The 26,423-nt window shown below is 37.4% G+C and overlaps 1 protein-coding gene across 1 annotated transcript in view; it reads right to left on the minus strand.

Moving 5' to 3' along the window:
• Window positions 1-2,717: 2,717 nt before the first annotated feature.
• The window catches only part of RAB11FIP2 (RAB11 family interacting protein 2), a 36,246-nt gene continuing 12,540 nt past the window's right edge, over window positions 2,718-26,423 (minus strand). Inside the window, exons 4-5 of the mRNA XM_019642966.1 lie at window positions 10,139-10,184; window positions 2,718-3,821 (exon numbers count right to left, since the gene is read on the minus strand). Of these exons, the coding sequence (XP_019498511.1) occupies window positions 3,594-3,821; window positions 10,139-10,184 (274 nt within the window). The 3' untranslated portion in view covers window positions 2,718-3,593. The remainder of the gene's footprint in view (window positions 3,822-10,138; window positions 10,185-26,423) is intronic.

Below are 26,423 nucleotides of genomic sequence, written 5' to 3' on the forward strand. Positions count from 1 at the left end.
GGATTATTAAAGGTATAAATCTGTGAAAATGGGGACTTTCAAATGTGTGCTGCCAGACCCTTCCATCTACTGTCATGAACAGCAGCACTGGGATCCTTTACCTCTTCCTTCAAAGAGATCGAGTCCACGAGCATGCTTTATACTTCACTCACACACACAAGGGGCACCTACCATATCTACCTCTAAGACACACGAGTACGTGGACATCAAGACTACCTTGACCTACAGATCCAAGGTAAAGGCTGCTTTTCCTAAAAAGCTACAGAGGAAAATAAAAGCTCTAGTGCAACAATTACTAGACATATTAAGGAGGGGTTTTTTTTAATATATATATTTTTAAGATTCTCCTTGCTAAAGAATAAGCACCCTTATGGGGGTGGTAGGCAGGGGGGCAGGCGGGGGGTGAGGGCAGAGGAGCTGGTGAAGGAAGGATGTGAGGAAAGCAAGTGTGTCACTAATGAGCTGAGTTTTACTTAGGTTTCCATCCACAAAACCCTTTTAAATACAAGGCAACATTTTCACAGCTGGAAAATTACAACTAAATCTTCATTTACTGCCAAAAGCAATAGATGTAGTTATGTATAATCTATGGATAATACTACAGTCATGGGAGAATGGCAAAACTAGGCTCAATGCAGAATATAGCAGCCAAAAGCAATACTTAAACGTTTTTCATGAATGGATGACACGTCATTTTATATACAATTCTAAGACACAACCCTGGCATTCAATAAATGAGACTTGACGCATAAGTGGTAGGGCAAGTATGTTCAATGCTTTCAAAACTGAATTTTAAAACTGAGAGGGGAACTGGTTATAAAATAATACTATTTTTAAAATAATAGAAATATTTAATTACATAACAGAAGTATGTTAACTTCAGATAGGTTTGAGATAAATATCAATTTTGTGATTTTAAAAAAATCCTTTTATTGGTGGAAATATTTTTGAGCATGCATTTGTTAAGCATAAAACTAAAATCTGTTTCTAAGTCTATAATGTTGTGCATTATTTAATGAGTACATCTATTTTATTTCAATTTCTAAGCTACTAACAAAATATACCATCAGAATACTTAGAAGTTACATTTTGGGAAAACAAACTAAGGTGATCTTTTTGGCCTTCCTTCTGCAATGCCAGAAAATAAAACTACTCTGTTTGCAATTCTGCCCAAGGGTAGGAAACACTGATATGTTTACTGGGGTATTCATTTTTACTTTTTGTTTTTAGTTTATTATATTGACAGATTATGAAAATATATAATAAGTTTTACTCTGGGTCATAAGTAAAAATTCATAAACATCGGAGCAGAACATTTTCAGGCAGTGATGAATGCAGATTGAGTTCTCAATAGAATTCTTGTCTCAGATTTAAAGATAAAAATATTCCGTTATAACCAAAACATTCATATATGAATAAGTCTAATTCTTAACAGTTTTTATACAGGCAAAGAATTTCTCCTTAAAAATTAATTTCCTCATAAGAATAGCAGTACTTGAACCACACTTTTTAATGAGGTCTATTCACATAAAACATATCCCCAATACAAAACCACCATCTTGGTTCATTCCACAAAGAGCAAATTTTGGCCAACACATATTAAAATATCTGCAGATAATCTATCATAATACTAAAACTACATGGACTTCGGTATTTTAAAAAACATAAGAAGAGCTTCAATTACATTAACAACAGAAAAAACAAATGCTAAGAATTTTGTAATATTTAATAAATGTTAATTAAAAATGGCACCATATTAAAAAATACTAATTAGTAAGAACTCAAGTGGGAAAATAAAATTCTACACCAGGTTTTGAGGTTTATTACTGAAATGCTTAAGTGAAGGAAAAGTTGGTAAAAGCTGTTTTTCCTTCTCCATTACTTCATTTCAAAAAATTATTTAATTTTTTGCATTTGGAGGAAATTTTCAGAATGTATGCTCTCATAAGAAAACTAAAGAAACCCAGAAAATACAAGTAAGGGATTTTAGCTTATGAATAGAATATAAGCTTGGCTAAGTATTATCTGATTCAAAATATTACTTAAATGAGTAAAACTATTATATCTGCTTTGTATTTAACTTTCAATGAAGTCTTAGTAGAGATAAGTATTAGACAAAAATGCAGTTCATTAAAAGATTAGGGAGTATATGTCTCCGCATACAGGTATATTTTTCATTTTAATTTCAGAAGACACAGATTCGGTGTTTCATAGTATTTTAGATTTTTAAAATAAAAAATAGCAATAGATGATCAGTAATATTTTTATAACTGTTGTTTTTCACTTAAATTTAAGACTAATTTTGTACAAATATATGAAGATAATTCATGGGCATAATCAACATTTTGAGGGAGCAGACTTACAAAAGGAGCCAACATATAATTTTGTGATAAATCAATTCTTAAAGGGTGGATATAGAATAGTGTATAATGTCACGCTAGAAAAGATCTGTTCTAAAATCTCACTCCTCCTTTAGTAACTGTTATTTTGGTTCAAGACCCAAATGCAACCATCTGTTCAATTATTTATGTAACTTGAAACCAAGCCTAACTCTTTATTCCTAGAATTTGCCCACTGCTTTGGGTTATCAGGCATCAGACAATCACTTACTTTTTTTCCCCAAAAATTATATTCAGATTTAACTTCTTAATATTTTCTTGGCTAGTGATTTAAAGGCATTCAGAATCTCACCAATTACGTTAGCTTAGCTTCTGCTTATAGCTTTAACAAAACTCAAAGGTTCAGATAAAAAATGAACTCAAGAAACCCGTGCTGTTGTGGAGTTAATGAAGTTTCCTAAAATATGTCATTCTTGAAAAAAGGGCTTTGGAGCATTACTTTTGGGAAAAGAGCGACAATACGATCCTGAATAACACGTAGCAGCAGCACATTTTGAAACCAAGGTTCACATCGTCAAGAGTGATTTGAAGCAGCTTTTCTGTGACAAATCGTAACACTGTAGTAGCAATGATGATTTGTTTTTCATCAACAGAGCACACATATATTTTCAAATTAAGAAATTGGTACCTAATTTTAGAGGCAACCAGTTATTTTTAAATGTTCTGGAAACACATGTCTATATGAGGTATACGCATGTACTTTATGTACAAAGATACATGAACATATATTCATGTATAAATATGTAATATAAAATATGAACTGTTTTTTAAGTAGTGTTTATAATGAGCAGTATTACTGCAGCTAAACATGTCTACAAATTGAATGCTGAGAATCCAACCACAGTATCAATTCTGCTTTATGAGAAATCTGTTCCTGAGGAATAAGTCATATGCTTCTGAAGATATTTCTAGGCCTATGGCAGGTGAGTGGACCAGCTCCAGCACCTAAGTGAATCCTAAGGAACTGCTTATTTATCGAGAATCTGGTCCGAGTCCACTTTAAAAGTTCAGTTATTTAGCTCACTTCAAAGGTCACTCTTGATAGTCCCTACTAATATTTACAGGTACGACAATTTTTGACAATGGAAGAGAGTATGGAATGAAACCTGTAAGTGTAGTTTCTTTCAGTAACAATTTTTCTTCTTTCTTCCTTTCTGTTCTCCCCCCAATTATAAATGCAGTACAATTGGCTTATTAACTATTGGAGAACTTGCCAGCTTTCCGGGATGGTTCGTACGGCACTCTGAGAATACTGGGCGTCTCTTCCATCACCCTCACCAGGAGGTTGTCGATGTAGTCCTCCAGCTCCCGGATGTGGGTGTCCTTTCTCCTAAGGAGCTCTCTGTGTCTCACCAGCTCCTGCAACACCTCCTCGTAGGTCAGGCTCCGGAACCCTGCAGTGGCATCGAAAGGGTTGCTGTCCTAGAAGGAGATAAAGACTGTGTCACTTTAGTAGACATGATATCAGGGACAAATTCAGAATCATCTTGAACTTGAACTTCTGGCTTTTCAAACCCTGATCGAGACTTTCTCTATCCTTGGCTAGAACCAGTGTGACAGTTCCCAGAATGGTTGGTCAGCTCTGAGGCGAGCACTGGGTCACGTGCACCATGGCCTTAGTGATAATTCTAAATTCCTCTACGGTCCTTTTTTACAATGTCCTAATATAATAAATGCACCTAATAATTTAAGATTAAGAGATTAAATGTTCTAAAATAAATATAAATGAAAACTAAAGATCTCTAAGAGTTAACTTGGAGGAACTATAACAAGCGGTTGAAAACTATACATTTGGACATTAGGTTAGTCCTGACGGAACTGCTTCCAATGAACTGCAGTTTCATGCTATGCCTCTGGCTTTTTGTTGAAGGGATTACAAGAAGCAGCTAAATCAAGTCTGCTTCTCACTATGAAATGTTGAAGGCATTCGGAATTAAACCAACAAGCTTCCTTATAAGAAGTCCCATGGGAGTAACTTCTGTTTTAATTTAGAGGCAAACAGAGCTTTTTCCCTTCTGAGTAATCAGTTTCTTTCCCCCTCATAATATAGTACTGATACCTAATATATATATATATACTTTATCTTATTTCCCTTTTTGCCCTGGCTATCAGGAAACTCAAGAGCTCAACTATGACAATGCTCATATTTAGGATTAGTGTATCTACATTTTTTTCCATTTCACTATTTAGTTTGTTAACCTTATTCTAGGATGAAAAATTTTTACATAAATGTACAAATATAAATGAAAAAAGGCACTGATTTAATTCATTTTTATTACAAAGCATTCTCATATAATATAAAAATATTTCTCAGGAATTTAATAAAAAAGGTACTATGATGTCATCTATTTACAGTGTATAGTAATTCGAGTTCTCATTATGTAAAAGATAATGCCCAAATATACAGTAGCATTTTTATGTCTTTTTATACATAGTTCTATCACTAAGCTCAACAACTTACAATGGTTTTCATCACTTTCTTTCAAAACATTTCCATTTGGCTTTAAGGAAAATCAACTAAATATTGAGGAAATTGGTCTTGCTCTTTCAGACAAATAGTACCTAATCTAATCAGTGGAGAATGGAGGCTGATGAATGCAGAAAGGCCTTTTTTTCCCCATAGGAATTAAATTTGTCTCTACTCATTTTCAGGATCTGCTTTAATTTGCTGTGTGTCTAAAGTTTTCATCAGTAAAGCCAAAATGTAACTTTTTATCACCTCCTCCCCCAGGCACCATGACTTTGCCCGCACCAGAAAAATCAAGCTAGAGTACAGACGCTTGGGTTATTGAAGCACACTTCCTTCTCCAGGATAAAGGAAAAAACAATTCAGCATGGGGAAACTTCTCCAATCCCATAGAATCTCTCAGATTTTCTAGAGAAGATACAGCTTGCAGTAGGCAGAAATTCGTAATGGGCATCTTAAGCAGTGGGCCCTTCTTGTTCAAAGAAGGAACAAGGTTCAAGTGGCCAAACAGGGGCTCGGGGGACAGGGCTGCAGAATAAGGTTCAGGGCGGCGAGAGGAGAGCGGCTGAAACGACAGGCTTCACACAGACCATCAAGGATGCTGAATGCTATTATTAAGGACTTTTGGACTTACTGCTGTGGGAAACAGGAAGCCACTGAAGGTTTCTACCAAGAAGAAAGATATGATTAAAGCTAAGTTTGAGGGGCCGGCCGAGTCAAGTGGCGCATTGGTTAAGAGCTGGCTTGGGACGCCAGAGGGCGCCGGTTCGGATCCCACATATGAGGGCCAGTGACACTGCCCTCTACAGCTAAGATGCTGAACAACAGCTCAACCTGGAGCTGGGCTGCAACCCCTGCTGCAGTGGGTTGCCAAGGGCTACCGTGTGTAGCCAGCAGCCAGCGTGAGCGGCCGTCCTGAAGCCGGCGACTGATCTGCCTCACCCGGGAAGAGCGCAATGATGGTGCCAACTTGGGCCAGTGAAGCAACGTCCTCCACAACTAGACTGAAGAACAAACAAACAAAAAAACGACAGCAACTTATCTGTCCCCCTTCCCCCAATTCCCCAGCACTGTTCCAATTCCCCAATAAAAATCTTTTAAAAAAAATCTAAGTTTGAGGAAAATTAAAATGGAAGCAGTGGGTAAAATCATTTGGAGGGGCTGAGATTAGGTATAAAGCTATTGAAATATTAAAGGCAAGAATTAATAAGAACCTCCCCTAGATTAACAGAATGAATAGAGAGAATGCTAAAGGGAAGTGGGTTTAAATTCTGTAAGATACATCTAAGACAACTTACTTATTTTAGCATTAGACAATGGGGACACATAAAACTTTAAGTTGTATTACCTTTGTCCCTAAAAATATTTCAAATACTGCTCTGCAACAATTCAAGCACAATTCTGCAGACGAGTGTTGATTTACTTTTTACTCTCTTCTCTCAGATCAATTTAATCTTTTTAAAGATTAAGTCTAAACACACACACTCTCTCATGTATTTGCTAGTTTATTTAATTGGTCATGAGTAGTTTATAGATATATAAAACTAATAATTTCCCCTAACCTCATTCTTATTAAACAATTATTATATAAAGCAGGTTACTATAGAAAAGATAAGACATACTATAGAGGCAAGTATATATTTTTTAATTTATTAAAAATAGGCAAAAGTTTCTTACTTTAACCTAAGTAATTCTGTACAGATTTGAGATAGAAACCAACCTAGGTCTCACTTTCCTTATTTGATAAATGAGATGTTCTCCAAAGTCCCTTTTAACTCTAAAATTTCCTGGTTTACAAAGTGATTTTTCTGAACTGCATTTTAAAAAAGTAGTAATGTCTAACTATTGTGATTTTGTTTTTCTAATAAAACACTTACTGAAAAATAGGGCTTCTTGTGAGAATTGCAGGGATTATCGAAACTAAATTAAACAGGATTCATTACTGATTGGTTGACTGTTTCTTACTTTAACACAAAAATAGCATCATTTTGAGTCTCTCTAATCTTAATCAAATTATACATATGTGAATTGATTTCTCCAAATTAAATGATGATATACACTTACATTGTAATATTTAGCACTATACCAGTACCACCAGATAATGTAGTTAAAATTTTTTAAACGTTTTTCTAAAGACAATGAAAATGAAAGACATGTCAAAAAATTCTTATTTTGACATAGTTTAAATTAACATCATGATATAATTCAATCTAACAATTTAATCTCAAAATAATCAATTATTATCCTGGAATATTTTTCGACACTTTACAGCCACTTTTAGAATGTACAAATCTATTGTTTGGCTTACTCCCCCCCACCCCCATTAGATGTCTATACGTCTAATACTTATGTATAGACAGATTTCCTGAAAATACATTTCTGACCTTTCCAATAAATTTCCCATTTGTCCTTTCATGTGAAAATTTTACCCCAAATTTCTGCATCAAGTTTCTAGGCAGAAAACATCTTAGAAACACATGTACTATAAACTATATTCTAAAAAAGAATATAAAATAATTAAAAACAGTTTTATGCTTAGTTCCAGATTTTATCCCATATTTGAAAATCATGTAAACCTTTTAGTTTTAGGCATAAGATTCTTAAATTAATACACTCAATAAATCTATACCTGTTTATATATATATAAATGCTATATATATATATATATATATATATATATATACACACACACACACACACATATATATATATATATATATATGTCCTTCTGTTTGTTGGTATAATTCCAAATAAAATAATGAAGATTAATATTAATTAGCATATACAACATAAAATTAAAATATTTTCTGTTCATAAAAATTATTTTGCCAAAAAAGGAAAACGCTCAGGCAAATACGAAAATTAATTATTTTTTCAAAAGATACTTTTAATACTAATCATGGAAAAACTTCTAAAATTGAGAAATATCCAAACTGGTAAAGACTCAAATAACCTGTAGTGGGATTCCTTAAGTACTCAATATTTTTTCCTCCAGCACTCCACATAGATAGCACATATGTTTTTAAGATGTCTTCTTATATTGAAATGTAATGTAAATTTTTCTTCTCTCTTCCCCTTTCACAACCAATCCTTTTTCATTCCTAACCAATCTCTGTTAAAAATAACCATATGCAGATATAAGAAAATGGGAATTGGGTGAGAGAATAATAGAATTAGTACATGAATTTTCCAATTGGAATTTTAAATAACACAGTTGTGCAAAAGACTGAGGATTTCCAGTGATCTATTTTTACTTTACTCAAAGTCTAGCCTTTTAAACTAGGAAATGTATATATGTTTTTTTACAATATTTAAATTTAAACACAAGCAAATTATCAGGACTCAAAATAACTGAAGATTTAAAGAAAGGTTGTCCTGGTAACCAAGTATTGGTGGGGCACTAGCAGACATCCAAGGCAACTGGAGGAGAGAGAGAGAGATGAGATGAAGGCTTGGCATTCTCTGATCACCTCATTATTGTTCTAATGAGGAACTTTGCTCTGGGAATATCATCGCAGCTACTTTCACATCTTTTGTCCCACTCCCTTCATCTCCCTTTCAGTTCTTAATTAGGCCTTAAAGAGCTCACACTGCCCTTTCAACTGGCTACTGCTCCTGTTTAAACACTGCCTTTCACAGACAGGTGTTGGCACTAGCATATAAGACATACAAACTTAATTACAAAATACTATGTCTAGAAGGGGAAAAAAATAACTTGGTGGACGGCTGTTACTGGAGAACTTCATGTAAATTACTTCAAACATCTTATAATCTTCAACGTAAAAATTGTTCAAATACTTTTACTCAAAAACGATCCATCGGAGGATGAGCTTTCTCCTCTTAATTGTATCTTGCAGTAAATTAACAACACCTAGTAATCCCTTAACTGTCATTTAGAATAGCTAGTATTCCAGAGAAAAAATAATCACACATCAAGGATTCTTTTATCACCTTTAAATCCTTTAACTAAAACAATTTTCACATTTTTATTTCTTTAAAGAACTCTAAGGATGCTTTTACAACAGCAATAAATTACAAGATTTGGAAAAGTACATTTACAAGCACATAGAAATTGTAATTAAGGTTACTTAATAAACAATAGCTGCACATTAAATCGTTTTTTTTGATGTTGCATTTTGTTTGAGATTAAGTAACCGCCTGATAGAATTCATTTTCCTATCTGATCAAAGGCTGACTTCATATATTCTGACATTTCTCGCCAGACTGCCGTATTATAGAGACTTGAGTATTTATGAAACACAAAAACTCCCAAGTCATTTACATAAAACAGCAAAAACACAGTACAAAGTCCTCTGCGTCTATAATGTTTTCTACAATTTTATAAAATAGCTACATTTAGTATGGCTTATACACTACACCATGGTTTCTTCTAGGTATATCGGATTATAGAAAATTGTGATACGTTACTGCTTTAAAAAATTCCTATTATACATCTGGATCACACACATTAAGGACAGCTGGTTCAAAGAGCAACCACCAGCATCTTGGAATAAAGGCTCTATTTCTGTTATTCAGTGAGAATTTAGTTTTTTACCAAGAACATGTGCTCATATTTTTATAAAGTAACTTATCCGCTAGGTTTAATATATTTAGAATTGACTGAAGATGCAGTGTAACTCTAAATAGAGACCCAAAGCTGGACTTCAAATAACAACAAAATGAAGTTAAGATATCTGACCGAGCCCTGCCAAACACGTGACTTAATTTAGCCGATCGCTACCAAGCCTGTTGATATACTGAGTTTTGTTCTGACTAGGGAGGTAAGTGTCCTAAAGGTTCTTTCAAATACTTTCCTGGTCAACTGGATTTCTCGCCAGGATGCTTTTCCTATTGTTGAATACTGACAAGCAGTTTTATTCTTTCTTCAATCTTGGTCCCAACAGAAAAAGCTGTTAGTTTCCTCCACATGCTCTTATTTCATAATTATAATTTTGACCTTGACATACAGCTTTCATATTAATTTTAAAAGTCTGCAAACAAAACATGTATATTCTAAGTTGGCTTCAATTATAATTATGTTTACCTGAACTTCCACAGATGGTACAGAAGTCACACCCTATTGTATATTAAAAACAAAGTTTGAGTTTTGCTTTACTTCTTTCTCCCCAAATTATCACACTAAGCTATAATCCATAGGTAACTGAGGGAGTCAAAGAGATGGAGGCCCTTTTGGAAATGTGTACCAGACAGAAGGCCAGCTTGTGGCTTGTTTTTTTTTTTTGGTAATTCTCAAACCCGCTCTGCAACTTACCGGGATTTTCCTGATGTCTTCATTGCTTGTCGGATTCATATGAAAACTAACAATAAAAGACAAATAAAAACGTTAAGCGGTATCATAATCCACGTGGGAGGAAACATAAAAACAGAGCATTTTTAACCAACATTTCAATAACAATTTCTAAAGTCCTAAATCACTCGGATGAATGAAATTTAATCCAGGATGTAGAAGAAAACCAATATTTACTCAACATTCTAAAGTGTCTACAATTTTAAATTTTGAGGAATCCTTCAGTTATTATCAGAACTGAGGAACTGTACTTCTAAGTATATAGTTTCTAAACATCTTTAAACATAAGCATTTTATCCAGCAAGGTATCTTATAAAACTAAATTTTATAACGTATGATTCATTCTATATACATACACTCACTCACCTTAGGCCTTCTCATATAAAACTAACAGAGAATTAAATAAATTTAGGTTAGAAAGAGCGTAGAATAAAAGAAACAAAGCAACCTTTAAAAAAATTCTACAGGTATTAGAAAATTATCTTTTAAACATTACCCTATCAGTGAGAATAAATTCAGAGTTGTATGAAACATTTCTATCATTAATGTGATTTCTAAGTAGCTGGCCTTCAAAATTTAAATACCCAAGTGGACCAAAACAAAATGGATTTCTTCCATGCAGAGAGTAAGAAAACATCACAGCTGAATGCTATAATCATTTTCTTCTTTGAAACATGTCCATTAGGAAGGGGACTGCAACCAGAAAGAAGCTGAACTTCAAAGCCATCTGATGAGTAAATATTTCATCGTTGTTATTCAAGTTTAATTTTTACCCAGCACTTAAGAGTATTAGCCTTTATAACCTCTACAAAGCATTACTGTCCTAAGAACCTTTTCATCCTCTCTACCCCCCCACCCCCGAAAGACTTAACTGTAAAGTATATATTTTTACATTATCTGTGCTTTATCGGCCAAATAATTGGAATTCCTTGAAGAAATTCAGTTTTTAAACTTTTAATTGTGTGCATGAAAAGTCTGGACACTAGACATAATGTCTGGAAAATATCTATTATTTTAGGTACACATCCCAAGCTGTAAATCTAAAGAGCATACATGCATGGACAACCACCTCAAAGAATTTCTCACACATTCAAGGGTTCATTTGACTAAGATTTGTAGTACTAGCTTCCAGGACTGGTGGCTGACCTTTTCTAGATAGAATTCCTTGGATAAATTTAGTATTTCGGTAGAGCTGGGTGACACAGTGGAAAAGCCTGACACATTTTAAATACCTACAATGCACCATTTCCCGGCTGAGGTGGTGGACACATTTTCTCATTCCCTTCATCTCATCATCTTGATGGTGTTCTACCTGGGCTGAGACCAGAGTCACTGTACTAGCAACGTCTCAAGAGCCTGACAAGAGTGACTTAGAAAACAAAATCCAAAATGCCATTATCATACAGTACACCCCCACCTAGGTGCCCCTGGAGCAGCTGCTAACACCGTGGTTCCCATGCTCCCGGATGTTCACTCCAAGGTGGTCAGCATCGGGGTCCACTGGGACTAATCTCTCCCTGTGCCATCATCTCACAGCACGTTGCTTTCTAATAGGTCAAGAAACACATTCTGCTGCCTTTCTCCTCTTCATCTGACTATGATCATCTCAAGGTCAAAATGATCGAAATCCGGGTGTGACTGTATACCACCACGGTGGTTACAAGCAGAGAAGCGGTGGAGGGCCCTGGAGCTAGGAGGTGTGAATTCAAATGCCAGTCTGCCTTTCACTTGCTGTGTGACGCTGAACAAGTTACTTAACTGACTGTGTCTGAGGCCCCGCATCTGTAAAATGGGGATGGCAACAGTGTCCACCATATAAGACTATTGTGAAGACTGAATAAGTTACCATGTAAAACACTTAGCACAGTGACTAGCACATAGAACGTGTTCAATAAATTACTTTATTCAACAAACATTTACAGAGCACTCAGACTGAGCCAGATATTATTCTAAGCAGTTTACCCGAATTAACTCATTTAATCTTTAGAACTTTTAAAGTAGCTATGGTCTTAATTTTCAAAGTAAGGAAGCGAGAGACACAGAGAGGTGCGGTAACTTGTGTGTGGTCATCGAGTTGGTAGTGGAGGAGGTGGCTGCCCCGAGAATCTGTCCTGACTGACACACGGCCCCAGCCCTGCTCTCTGCACACCGTCAGCACGGGACACGGTGCTCAAGCCCTGAACATACAGGACGCAGGGATTCGTCAGAAAGTGCACGTCGCCTCATTCTGAGTCGGCACCCACTGCAGCTGTGCTTGTGGGGGACAGGGGGACAGCGCTAGGGAGAGTTCAAGTTTCAGGCCTCATAGGGGAAAGATACGTTCCATCACAGCAGTTAGTCAGGGAAGGCCTGAGCCCAGGCAAAAGGAGGATTTGGAATGACATGAAGGGTAGGTTTGGCAGGCCGGGGAGAGAGGACTCTGAAGACATACGGCATGGCCTGGGGCTGCTGGAGAGGAAGCCACTGCAGGACACAGGGCAGACTCGGACCCAAGGCAGCAGGGCGGGAAGGAATCCTGGAAGGGTTTTCATGCCAAACGTGAGGCTCTTAGGTCTGATCCACAGAGCAACAGGAAATTTTTTCACACTTTCAATCCTCTTTCATAAATGTTATTAAACATTTCATGTTCGGTAGCATAATCCATCCCATTACATCCCTGAAGAATAAACAATATTATGACTGTATAAAGTGCATTATATGTCTCAAGAAGAAATTATTGAAGAAATAGAAACACTGGTGTTCTATTTATTGTTATCACAATAAGATTTTTAAGAAACAGACATTTAGATCATAAAACTAACAATATGTCATAGCCAGTGGCTCTAGCCTGTGGACCTACGGTGAAACTCAGCGACAACCTGAAACATGTCTGAGAAGTCTCAAATGATTAAACTGAAAAGGCCGCAACTGTAAGAGAAAAGGGTGCGGAGGGCAGCAAGCCCCAGCCACCCCCATTATACCTGCGTGTAACCTGAGCGCTCTGACACTCTGGCTAGCAGCCCCCGGTGCAGAGCTGAGGACCGGGCTTGTATGGGCCATTGTGGAAAATCTAAAGGCAGAACCCCTCCCTTGTGTTCGGCTTTATATTCACACACTGACCTGTCAAGCACATGACAACTCAGTCATTCACGGCTGCCTTTTTTGATCTGTCCTTAAGGGGGAAAAAAGAGTTAACTGAACTGGATTGAATTAGCTCGGTGAAAAATAAAATGTCTCTATTTATCGAAGTGTGGCACCAATTTGTGATATCTTTCTCTTTGCACTGCGGTCCTCATGTCAGACAAGATATTGAATAATACAGCCTGACTGCTCAACTGAGTTGCTGACAGGTTAAGAAGGATGGTGTTTTTAATCAGGTAGAAAATGAACTTGGACATGCTCACACTGAAAAATGTTTATACAAATGTAAAATTCAGAATTAAAAAAATTTAGTTTAAAAATCAGAATTGAAGGAGTCTGGAAGGATTTTTATTGAAGGATTTTTTTTAATTGAAGGATTTTAAACTGATAAAAATATTTTAAATTCATATTTTAAAAAGTTTTCTAAACTAATAAGATGCTTTACCTGAACATTCAAAAGTTTTTCATGTAAAAGCTTACCTTTTACCTTGCGATATTTCCAAATTTTAAGAATTCTTCTAAGTAAACTCTAATTGGAAATTTTGAAATTAGTAGTACTCGAAAATATTTTAAGGAATCATTAGTATTGCTTCTACCTACAATACACTTATTTATTTTGTAGAATAAAGACTGAATAAAGAAATAAGTAAATTGGTGAGAACTTGAAACTGTCCTTCAACAGGTCAGAAAAACAAACCAATCTTATAAAGCACTAAAAACGGCCATTGCAGAAATCACTAAGGCTTTTGGCGGCGATCAGTTTTTTGTTTTTGTTTTTGTTTTTTTTGTCCTTCCTTTTCTCTCTTTAAAACGTAAATACATTTCTTTGGAGCACAAATACTTAAGACTGGGAAGAGACTACTGAAAGTGAAAAAGTATAAACTGTTTGTCAAGACAAAATAAGACCCATCAAAGAACAAGAACAACAAAGATCTATTAAAACCGATTAACTGTCTTGTTAGGACAAGACAATGCAAAGTATCAATTCTTGGCTCGAGGATTTTAAGTCTTTCAATGAGAAGTCACCCAACACTGGCTCTTTGGAAGGCATTTAAAAGCAAGTATTATTACATCTCCCGTAATATCTCTTTCCAAGCCTCATCAGTGTGAAAATTATAAAGGTAAGTCCATCTTGGCTTACAACTTGACCATTTGGTACCTAATAAGTAAATTCAAGTGGAAAATCCAGGTGTCCCACCTGGCTGGGAGGTGGCAAGAGGGTAGTACAGGAGTCACTTCCACAAGCACCATCCATTTTTTACTATGTATAGGAAATAAGTATAACTTTAAACTATCGCAGAAGAACTTCTGACATTAATTATGTTCAAAGGGGAGTATCCTCTTGATCTTGTTTAACTGACAGAGTGGACTCGAGAGACTTGGGGCTTCACTTTGGTGACAAATGTAGGTGGGGGAGGGGTACAGGCAGAGCTGTAACACGGCATCATATAAAACCTTTAATGAGTCTGAAAAAAGAAAAAGAAAAATACCCCATTTACAGTGAAGCAAGGGCAAAAAAAATGACAGTAGGCCTAACAACAACTGATATTTATGGGCCTTTAATCATGGTACCAGGCACCTTTTTGAGCCCTTTACATGTTAACACATTTAATCCTTGTAACAATCCAATGAGGTCAGTGCTACTTTTACTTCCATTTACAGAAGAGGAAACAGGCACAGAGAAGTTAAGACGCTTACTCCAGGTAACACACTTATTAAGTGGCAGGATCAGGAATCAAAGAAAGGCACTCAAACGCCACAGTCCCAGCTCTTTAGACATAAAACACTTGTTCCACACAGGTGTTCTGAACTGTCAGCCCTGCTCTGAGTTCAGAGATGGCTGGTTTCAAGGAGTCCAATACAATTTCCCAGGGCTTCTTCCAATCAGAAATGACTAAGAAAATTCCAAGACTTAGACAATCTTTAAAGAGATAGGATAAAGGCTGAAAAGCAACAGGCTTTGAAATAACTGTGACCATTATTTTTTGCTTGCCCCTCCCTGTCCTCCAGGAGGCTGACCTCTGGAGTGTATCACCGGGGCCCCTTCCCACTGGCTTCCATGATGCTCTGCCACTAGAAGGCACAGGAAGAGACCGGAGGGCGGGAAGAAGCGGAGGCAGGGGATTTTCCTCCCCCGCCCCTGCCCCATACTGCCACCCCCTCAGCCCCTCCCTCCCTGCTGGAGTGCAGTGTTACCAGCGGCTTCTCTAGAACAGCCACAGTTGCAGCGACAGCTGCCCTTCACTCCTAAGCATGGCCATCCCTTCTAGACACTGCCACACTATCCCTCCCTGCTGTCCTTAACCCGAGCCACCCCTCCGTAAATACTCTCCTCACTAAACTTTCTTCAATTATCCATCATGAGTGAGTCATTTGTTTCCTGCTGGGACTAACTGATACAAGAATATACAATAAATGCTATAAACTACTCACTTAATAATTTAAAATAGTTAAGGACAAAGGTTTATCCTACTTATCTAATAAAAAGAGCGAACCAAAGACAAACACTATATCATGATTCTTCACATGAATGATCTACTCTTCCCTTTTCCCATCAATTTCTGGCTTATGCTCCATAAGTAGTTATTTTAACACTACTTTTTTCTTCCCAGAATATACATAATCTCTTACGTTGTAACTGACAGTTCACCGCGCTAGCCACAAAAAAAGTTCTTGGCCTTCATTTAACAACACTTTTCACACTCACAGAACCAGAGTACTTTATGTTCAAAATTATTTTCAATTTAGGATGACATTGTTAAAGACTGATTGCTCCTACAGTTTTGAAATGGCGTAATTGCTTAAAGTGACCTGGATTTCAATACTACCACTTCACAACTGATAGCACACTTCACACACAGAATTCCTCTAGACATGTTTCCAAAGGAACAGTAATCAATAAGGTGGGATATGGTTACTCACACTAAGCTCCCACATGACCAAAATCCCATCTGATGGACCTCACCTTCTGATTCCCCCACCCCCACTCCTGTCCGACCTGTTTGTGGACACCCACTACCATCCCAATTGTTTCCTAATCTGTTTGTATGTACTGACCTATCTCACCAGCACACACTGACAGCCATGGCCCCTCAGACATTCCACCATTTTTATTTTGCCAATCTCTAATCCCTCCCAAGGAATCCTGCTGACTTTGTTACTTTACTCACCTTTTATAATCGGAAGCACACCACCCACCAATACTTACTGCTGCTTTTATGAAGGTCACCAACAAACTATTTCTACCTAAGGGAACAGCCTCACTCTCTTCCACTTCGCAGCTCCACTTGATACCAGTGACTGTTTTTCCTTTTTGATATCTGGCAGCCTAAATTTTCTCCTGTTTCCCATTACTCCTTTTCCTTGTCCTCTTCCTCTTCTCATCCTGAGGAGGAAACACTGGGCATTTCTTAATGTTCTGTTTTCAGACCCCTTTTTCTACTCTACCTTGGTGATTTCCTATCTTCCATTATTTTAACTACCACCACTGTATGGATTGGTAACTGCTAAATCTTTCATCACCCACAATCACTTTATCCTTTGTTAATTCGACCTTTACAAATGTCTGTTTAAAGTCTCGGATATCCCACTTGTACCTCAAAGTTAACAAGTCCAAAACCAGTCATAATCTTGGCTTTGATATCAGTTCTGTCTGATTTTCCTCTTGCTGGTCCAACAGGTCTCCTGGTCACCAAAGGTGAGGTCTCCAGCTGCAGCTTCCGTGCCTTGTCAATAAGCTACCTGGCCCTCTCCATTCAGCTTTTGGACACAGATGTCTCACTGTCCCAGCTACTCGTCTGTACTGCTACCATCTGATCACAAGCCTGCATTACCCCCAGCCTGGACTGCTGTAACGGCCTCTTAAGTCTCGGCCAACCCTTCCTCATCAGTGCAGCCTGTGGAACATGGCTGAGTAGGACGTTCTGAAGCTCAAGTCGAACCTTATTCATCCGTCCAAAAACTTCTGACCTCCAGCTTTCTCCTGAATAATAAGAACATTTCTTGGCCTGGCTTTCAAAGCCTATTGGAGGTGACTCAATATATCTTTCCAAACTTATTGCCCACTGCCTAGTACCCAGATACAACCTATTTAACTGCTCTACATTTCATACTTTATTTTTAATAAAATGCCACCACCTATTTCAAAGAATTAGGATTAGAAGAGTGTTAAAAGAAATGAATATGAAACGTTTTGTATGACAAAGTACTATTCAAAAGTAAAGTCTATGAACCTAGACACAGGTCTTACATCCTTCATAAAAACTAACTCAAAATTGAGCACAGACCTAAATGTAAAACACAAAACTATAAAACTCCTAGATGATAACACAGGAGGAAATCTAGATGAACTTGGGTATGGTAATAACTTTTTAAATATAACACCAAAGACATGATTCATTAAAGAATTGATAAGCTGGACTTCATTAAAATTAAAAATTTCTGCTCTGTAGAAGACAATGTTAAAAGAATGAGAAGATAAGCTGGAGGATGGGAGAAAATATATGCAAAAGACACATCTGATAAAGGACTGTTATCCAAAATACACAAAGAACTCTTAAAACTCAACAATAAGAAAACAAACAACCCAATTAAAATATGGGCCAAAAATCACAACAGACACCTCATCAAAGAGAATATACAGATGGCAATAAGCATATCAAAAGATGCTGCACATCAATGTCGTCAGGGGGATGCAAATAAAAACAACAATGTGACAGCACCACACACCTATCAGAATGGCCACGGTCCAGAACACTGACAACACCAAGTGCTGACAAGAACGCGGAGCAATGGGAACACCCATTCGTCTTCTGGTGGGAATGCAAAATAGCACAGCCACTTTGGAAGACAGTTCAGTAGTTTCTTACAAAACTAGGCATACTCTAACCATATGATCCAGCAATTGTGTTCCATGGTATTTACCCAGAGGAGTTGAAAATAACGTTCACACAAAAACCTGCACACCAATGTTTATAGAAGCTTGATTCGTAACTGCCAAAACTTGGAAGCAACCAAGATGTCCTTCAGTGGCGAATAAACTGTGGCACATGCAGACAATGGGATATTAGCGCTAAAAAAGAAATGAGCTATCAAGCCATGAAAAGACATGGAGGAACCTTAAATGTATATTACTAAGCGAAAAAAATCATCTGAAAAGGCTACAGACTACATAGTACCAACTCTATGACATTCTGGAAAAGGCAAAAACTATGGAGACAGTAAAAAGATCTGTAGTTTCCAGGGGTTGGGGGTGGGGAGAGTGATCCAATAGGTAAGGCACAGAGGATGTTTAGGGCAGTGAAAATACTTTGTATGATATTATAAAGGTGGACACATGTCATTATACGTTTGTCAAAACCCATAGAATATACATGACCTTAATGTAAACTATGGACTTTGGGTAATGTGTGAGTTCAGCAACTGTAGCAAATGTCTCACTCTGGTGGGATGTTGATAATGGGGGAGGCTATGCACATGAGGGGTAGGAGGCATATGGGAAATATTTGTACTTTCTGTTCACTTTTGCTGTGAACCTAGAACTATTTTAAGTTTGCCTTTTGTGTGTCTGTCTTAACCCCTGGATTCCCCAGGCCTTTCTACTATAAACTGCTTGAAGGAAGGAATGATATCTCATTCATCTTTCAGTCCTAGCATCTGACAGTACTTAGAGCATGGTGGATACTTAACAAATATATGTTGACTAAATTAATAGCCAGTGCTTAATAAAAATTTGTAAAAACTAAGCTAATAGTTGACTGAGTAAGTCAATGGTAGGTCAATACAAGTTTCAACAACAAGATATAAAGTCCCCAAAGAGCAGAGGAAATCTTTTTTCTGAATAACAAAGAGTACTTATACCTAGACCTGACAGTATATTAACAGAATTTTTTCCATTCTTTTTAAAATAGGAAGACATATTCTGAAACTTACAACTGCCAAATATGAATTGAATTAAGTTTCAAATTGTTGACTTCTAATAAAATCAATTCAACTAGCCAGTTTACCCATTTTATCAAGCAGGTCTACCAGTATAGGTATCTGACCACAGTACAGATTATTTTGAGATTTTTCTGATAAATACTGAAAACATTTATTCCAGAGTGGTTCAGTGGAGTGTAAAGAAGTTATAAAAGCCCTAAGAAGTGAAGTGTCCAAAGAGAGATGCCACTAGTACACACAGCCTTTAGCGTATTTCAATTATGCTTATCACACATGCAAACAGGGCTTAAGAGGCAAGGTGCAACTCAATACTGTTTTTTTCTTTTTAGAAAAAAAAAAAGTCAGTACCAAATCAAATTAATGCTACTATAGATTAAAGTACTACATTCTCTCTCCTGGGGCTGGGCAAGTACGCTAAATACATAAATGGCAAAACAGAACCTAATACATAAATGTCTATGGGGATTAACAGTAATTGACTTATTAATATTCTCACAGGATATCTGTTATGGATCTCACAGGCAAGACAATTAAAAACCGTGGTCAGAGACCCCAAAGACCATGGACCGCAAATTCAGACCTAGCTGCTTCTCCATTATGAACGGTAATAAATACACTGTTGAAGAAGTCCGAAAACTGAAGGACTTAAAGATACTGATGAAATGAAGGCGTGATTCATCAAGAATATCATACTCAATCAAGTTTAAGTTACTATTTTCTCCTGGTGAAGAAAACAAATAATTATTTTAAATATTAGTCAATTGAACACTTCACAAATTGTCCAAAATAAGCCTTATGGATGCTAACAGTTCTCCATTTCTTTAAAACCAAGCTTTTCAAACATTTTTCTCTTTAGCACCCCAATACATGAGATTACATTTAGCAACAAGCATCAAGTTTCCCTGACATCTCAAATTTAACTAAAAATTCAGGTAGATATTTTTGCATTTCACTCCATACCATAATCATATTTCTCTTGATATAAAAAGATTCTTTTCTCCCCAAATCTTTGGGAAAACTGTCACTCTGGGAAGGCATGTTGTGCTTATCCCGTTGCTCTGAGAAGACCCTGGTCATGGCTGCCATATAGCCACTAGCGTCTATTTGGGGTGGGGGTGGAACTAAGTTTTCTTTTAGAAACTGGAAAGAAGTGATGAGAACAAGGCACCAACCAGGCCCCTCGGCAGGGCCAGACCCAGCATAGGCTCTGTCTGTCTGTGGGACCAAGGCCAACCCAGTACCCTGGATCAGCCTGTTCCCCTGAGAAGAGAATGAGGACAACCTGGGCAGAGGCAAAGTGGCCTTCGGTCCCTCTGGACTAGGCACAAAAGGACAAGAAGACCCAAGCTGGCTCTGTGCCTGGGACAAAGGCAAGTTCTGGGGAGGACGCTATGGTGCCCTCTTTAACAGTCTGAGCTCAGCCGTGTGAGTTTAGCTCTTTCGTCATGCTTTAAGGGAAAGCCAAAGCTTAGAAAGCCACCTGCGCTGTCCGTACCCAGTGCTACGCAAGGATTTCTGAGCCCAGGATTTTATAGCAGTACTGCTCATACCCTTGCTTTGTATAGTAATAAATACACTTTCTACTTAATACAGGGAATATTTTACTTAATTTCAATGTGGTTTAACTTATTTCATCAAGATATCCTGAAACCAGAAAATCTATGAAGTTTATTGTTTCCTGCCAAATGTACGTCCTTTATTGGTCAGTAAAAACCATGAGCTCCTAAATTTCACTTTTACTTAGTATTTTGCAAGTTGAGGACACATAATTACTTAGAAACAATTTCATCTAACTTGTTTAAAGCGGTTCTTCAGATGCTGCGTAATAAGGTCACACAGGGAACCACCGTCTCCAGGGTCTCCGAGTGGCAGGCACGACCCTCAGCACATCACTTCCGCTCTTCCACAACACCAAGGCTGTTACCCCGTTTAACAGTTGAAGAAAAAGAGAGACTTCGAAAGGTTAAGTAAGGTCATACAAATCCAGACCTGAGTCCTAACCCTGAACTCTTAATACGTATCCTATACTCCCTTCGGGATAGTCCTCTATTACTATATTTCTATTTTCACGTTACACTGTAAAATCCTTGGGTGGAAGAAGTATATCCTCTGAATCAAATATTAGATTATGTTCAGTCTGATTTCCATTTTTAACTTATTTTGGGCACTTAATGTCCTTGAAAATGAAGAAAACCTGTATGAAACAAATATACTGTACACCTCAAGTGAACAAAATATGTGATTAACCTGAACACCCCATCCCCACACCAGGCTCCATAACGAAGAGGTCGCCACCCTGAAAGCAGGGCCGGTGCAGGGCGCTTACTAAACGTAACACACACACTTCCTGGGAACCTACCAGGTGGGGAATGGCAGACACAGAGTATATAATACAGCTCCATGCCTCCAACTAGAACAGAAATGGTAAAATTACTAAGTCGTTAGTAAGCAGCTAATGATATAAGAGTGTATCATCACTATTTATAAAATCTTCCGTCAAAACGCATCTCACAATTTTTTTAAAAATAAGATTTCTTGCTATTTACTAAAACAAGTGTCTCTCTGTTCATTCCCCAACTTAGAAAATCGTGTTCAATGGTCAAGAACAAGCCCAAAGGCCTCTTTCTTAAAGAAGTGTTTCCCAATTTCTAGCAAACTGTTCCTCTGCCTTTCCACAGCAAGGGCCATGCTCCACACAGTTCTTTCTGCCTGGACTCTGGGTCACTGTTCACATATTCCACTCCCTGGCTACCAGCCCTCTATGAATCTTATCTTCAACCCACCCACCCCAGCCCCAGTAGGGCTTTACACACATCTCTGTTAAAACAACTTTAGGGCCGGCTGAGTAGCTCAGCTGGTTAAGAGCGCGAGCTCTGAGCAACAGGGTCGCCGGTTCAATTCCCACATGGGCCAGTGATCTGCACCCGCGCTGAGTTGCCACTGAACTGCCAACAGGTGGCCGGATGTCTCGGCTGGTGAGAGCACGTGCTCCTAACAACAAGACTACCGCTTTAACCCCTGCATGGGATGGTGGCTATGCCCACCTGCAACTAAGATTGAACACAGCACCCTGAGCTGAGCGGCCGCAAGCTGCCTCCAGGAGGCCGGATGGGAACTGGACTTGGAGCTGAGCTAGCTGCGCCCTCCACAGCTAAGATTGAAGGACAACAACCTGTCTGTGCCCCTTCCCCAATTCCTCAATAAAATCTTAAAACAAAAACAAAAACAACTTTAAAACACTGACAATTTTATTTAAATTTTACTCTTAGGCCAAACTGATTCACATAATTGCTATTTAAGTGGTACTGGCACTTTTGTCAGAAAGAGTTTCTAAGCTTAAAATATATATAAAATACATAAAAACATTTTTTGTTTGATGTATAATACATTTAATATATATTTATGTACTATCATGTTAGTATCTATACATTTACAATTATATAATAACATAATACTATATTTAACACGTCAAATCAAAGAGCAGTAATTTATCCTTAAAATGTAAGTTCAAGAAAAGAAATGTCAAATGTCTGGATCGTAACATTCTTAGACAGTAAATAAATGCATATAAGGAAACTCATTTCCTAATCAAATTAACTGCTTTATTTTCTGTCACCAGCAGCTATTTGAAACACGCTGGCCACAGGTAACACTACCCCCATATATTCAATATGTAGAAATGGCACCTGTTTTTCGAAAGTTAAAGCTTTATTGTTGGGAAAAAAAAGTGATGTGATCATAGTGGCCAAAGAGGAAATGCTCTAAACCTAGAAGCAGGAGAGCTGGAAAAACGGTGTATAGAGAAGTAAGGGCCAAGTATAAAAGAAACAGAAGTTATTCTCCTAGTGAAAAGCTAACACAAGGCATCCAGCAGGGCCAAGGTTTGGTGAAGCCAAATCCACTGGAAAGAAATACGTGTACTAATGACACTGCTCGGGGGAACACCTTTTAAATACACTAAATCCATAAACAGTTACAGAAATTTGCATGTTTGTGTTCAAAAAAGCCCAGGTATGCCTCAGTGTTCAAAACCAAACTCTCAAGGACCGTAACTGTACTGATATGAACTTGCTTGTCTGGACCAACTAAAAACACATAATTCCTATTCTCTGAAACAAAACTCTAAAATAAGTTAGCATCTCATTAAAAACACAAAACTCAAACCTTTCCATTAAGACCAAACTGTCACGTTGGATTCAAAGGTTACAGGCCTGACAGTTTTCACAATGCTGTTTCATCAAATTTAGGATACGGATTGAAGACACATCACTGGAGTAATCCTCGTTGTTTCTTCTCCTTGACCACTCCCCCACTCCCCCACCTCCTCTCCTCCTCACACACACACAAAAGTAGAATGGTTAACTTCCGTTTATTTTAGCCCAGAAATATATCTTAATGATATTCTCTCCTTTTCCATCCTCACTGCCAACTGATCTCCATCAGCTCTCACCTCAGCAACCCCGAACTCCCTAACTAGCTTTCCTGCCCCAAGAGTCCATCCCCTTGCCCCTCCACTCCTCCTGTCCCCAGCAGATCCCCCATGCTACAGGGCTATCTGTGTAAGATTTCACTTTGATCATATTACAATCCAATTTAAAAATCTTTCATGGTCCCCAATCCCTATACAATGTCCAGTCCTCAGCGTGGAATTCAGACTGAACAATTACATGCCTGTTTCTATAAGCTCTAAGAGCAGGGTTTATATCTTCATAACCTGTGATTTCCATGTATACAGTAACTATTCCAAAAATAATGAAAATGGAAATATCATCTGATCATCAGATCTGAAATCTGGGGAGAAGAATCACTTTGATGGACGGGAGCAGCCACACCGAGGCGGCACGGGGGTGCATGAGGAGACGAGCAGAAGCTTCCTTCCCAACCTTAGAGTATAACATGTTTATCAGGAAGGTTTGCTGACTGTCGTTTTCTGAAGCCAAACTCGATTCATACCTCCAACAATTTCCCATTTACACAGGAAATAACTAGACCAAATTCCTGAAACTGGGCATCTCAGGTGGCAGACCTGAAAGCACCCTCGGAGCATCCCTGGAGGGACCTGTGCGTGTTATGTCAAACCCAAACTGGTGAAGTGCAGGCTCCTCACTGGCCGAGGTCCTCACAGCTTTAGAGTGGATAAGGAAAACAACATCAACTTGGAACAGGCAATTTTAGCCAACAGGCTCGAGACGAAAAAATAAACAGAATAATAAATTTCCAAAGCAATTTAGAATCATCAAATTTATGTCTTTCCGATGTACTTTTCTCAAAATACACACGTTCATTAGTGACAATTTAAAAAGATTATTAATCTACATGTAATAAGTGTCCCATCTTGTTGGTTTTACAAAACAATAACCCTCTCAAATTCTACCTTAAAAGTTAAACCAAAAAATTTACGTTGATTTACAAAAATTAGTGCGCTGGGGTCACTGGAATAGAATTTTAATACTTTCCTGTCAGAAACCTCAAGAGGACGTATCGCGATATCTTGTATTTGATCATATCATAGCGACCTGTTCTCTTTAAGTATTGGACTCGCTATGTGTTATCCTGTGTCCAGTGCCTAAGAGCTCGTTAATTACCTAAACTATATCTCCTTAGGTCTTGTTAATTACCCGTCTCCTGTCTCAGAGGACCTTGTTAATAACTTGTACAGTCTCTCTAAAGAGGTCCTAACAACACATTAAAATTAAAGATGCTTTTCTTTTAGCACCTGTCAAGTGCTGTAAATTGAGAAATTTTCACATCAGTTTATTAGCCGACAGTAGTTTTTGTTGATTTTTTTTGGCTTGTTTTCCTTCTCCCATAGAATCTCTCTGTTAGCTCAATCTCTGAGCTCAAAATAATAATAATAACTTGGCAAAGTTTGTCTTTTTTTGTTAGAGATTTTTTTGTTTTCAATTTTGAAGTCTACAAATATCAATTTGCATTTGTGACTTAGTAAAAGGATGGTATGGTTGGTATCTGCAAATTAACCCATTGGGAGATGTACCAATTAATGAGAGCTATTATAATGAGTATTAGGATGACAAAGAGTAAAAAAGTTTCAAGCAGTATCTGGGGAATTAAACATAAAGTTCTAGTTGGTGTTAAGGGAACTAATCACATTGCATATTTCATGTTCCCAGTCGTTTTATTGGATACATTCTGTAAATCCCTGGGCACTAATGGATTAATGGATCTAAAAATTGTCTCAAAAGTTTTGTTTTCTACCTCATAAATGAGGCTACAAATTTTCAGCCGTGTAAAAGATTTACAGCCTGCCATGAATACCAGGCAAATTATCTTTAATACTGGACAAATATGAACAAAAAATAAATACTATTAAAATAACCTTATGCATGTTAAGCTTTATTATGCCAAGGACAGAGCTTTAAACTTATATTAAAAAAAATGTCCATAAGGAGTGTTATAAAAATGAAGGTTTTAAAACTAAGAATAGGATCTTTTCTTTAGGATCATTTGTTTACTATGAAAAATTAAAATGTAAGCCTACAGTACACAGTCTATCATGTTTTTATAGACATGTTATACAACTTCACAATAATGGTTACATGCTTCTAAGCCTACAGTGATTTTTTGATTTGTGAAAATTAGAAACACATTTAAAGATACATTGTAGGCAACCAATTTTTGTAGCTTCTAAGCAAGTTATGATACAACCACAGACAGGAATTAACTAGAGAAGGAAAGAAAGGGGGAGGAAGGAAGGGCAAGAGGGAAATAGGTCAACCTGATTTCAAAGGAAAAAGGCTTACTATCGTGCAAAATGAGAAAATACTAGTGATAAATAAATAGGAGGTCTTGGTCTTTAGACGCTATTTCTGTACTGCCCTAAAAAAAGAACTGTTTGGTCTAATTTCATCAACTAAGAAGGAGACGGGTTTTTCCAAAGCAAATATTGCAAATGAAAATAAATGCATATATGCTCTAATAAAATCAATAATACTAAGAATATTATAAAACCTACTATTAAGTTGTCATAGAACAACTAAGAGTTTGCTATATGGTACTCACAACTCCAGTGAGGCAGAAAATAATGATACCTAGATGCTACCTGAATTCTGAGAAACAATTCATCCACAAATGCCACAAATACTTAGCGACATTTCTGTTTGGTCTCCAAATCTCATACTCCTCTCCATGCCCGTTTCAGTCCTGCTGATCTTCTTACCGTCTCCCCTGC

This window comes from Hipposideros armiger, unplaced genomic scaffold (genome assembly GCF_001890085.2).
Source record: "Hipposideros armiger isolate ML-2016 unplaced genomic scaffold, ASM189008v1 scaffold_74, whole genome shotgun sequence".
NCBI lineage: Eukaryota > Metazoa > Chordata > Mammalia > Chiroptera > Hipposideridae > Hipposideros > Hipposideros armiger.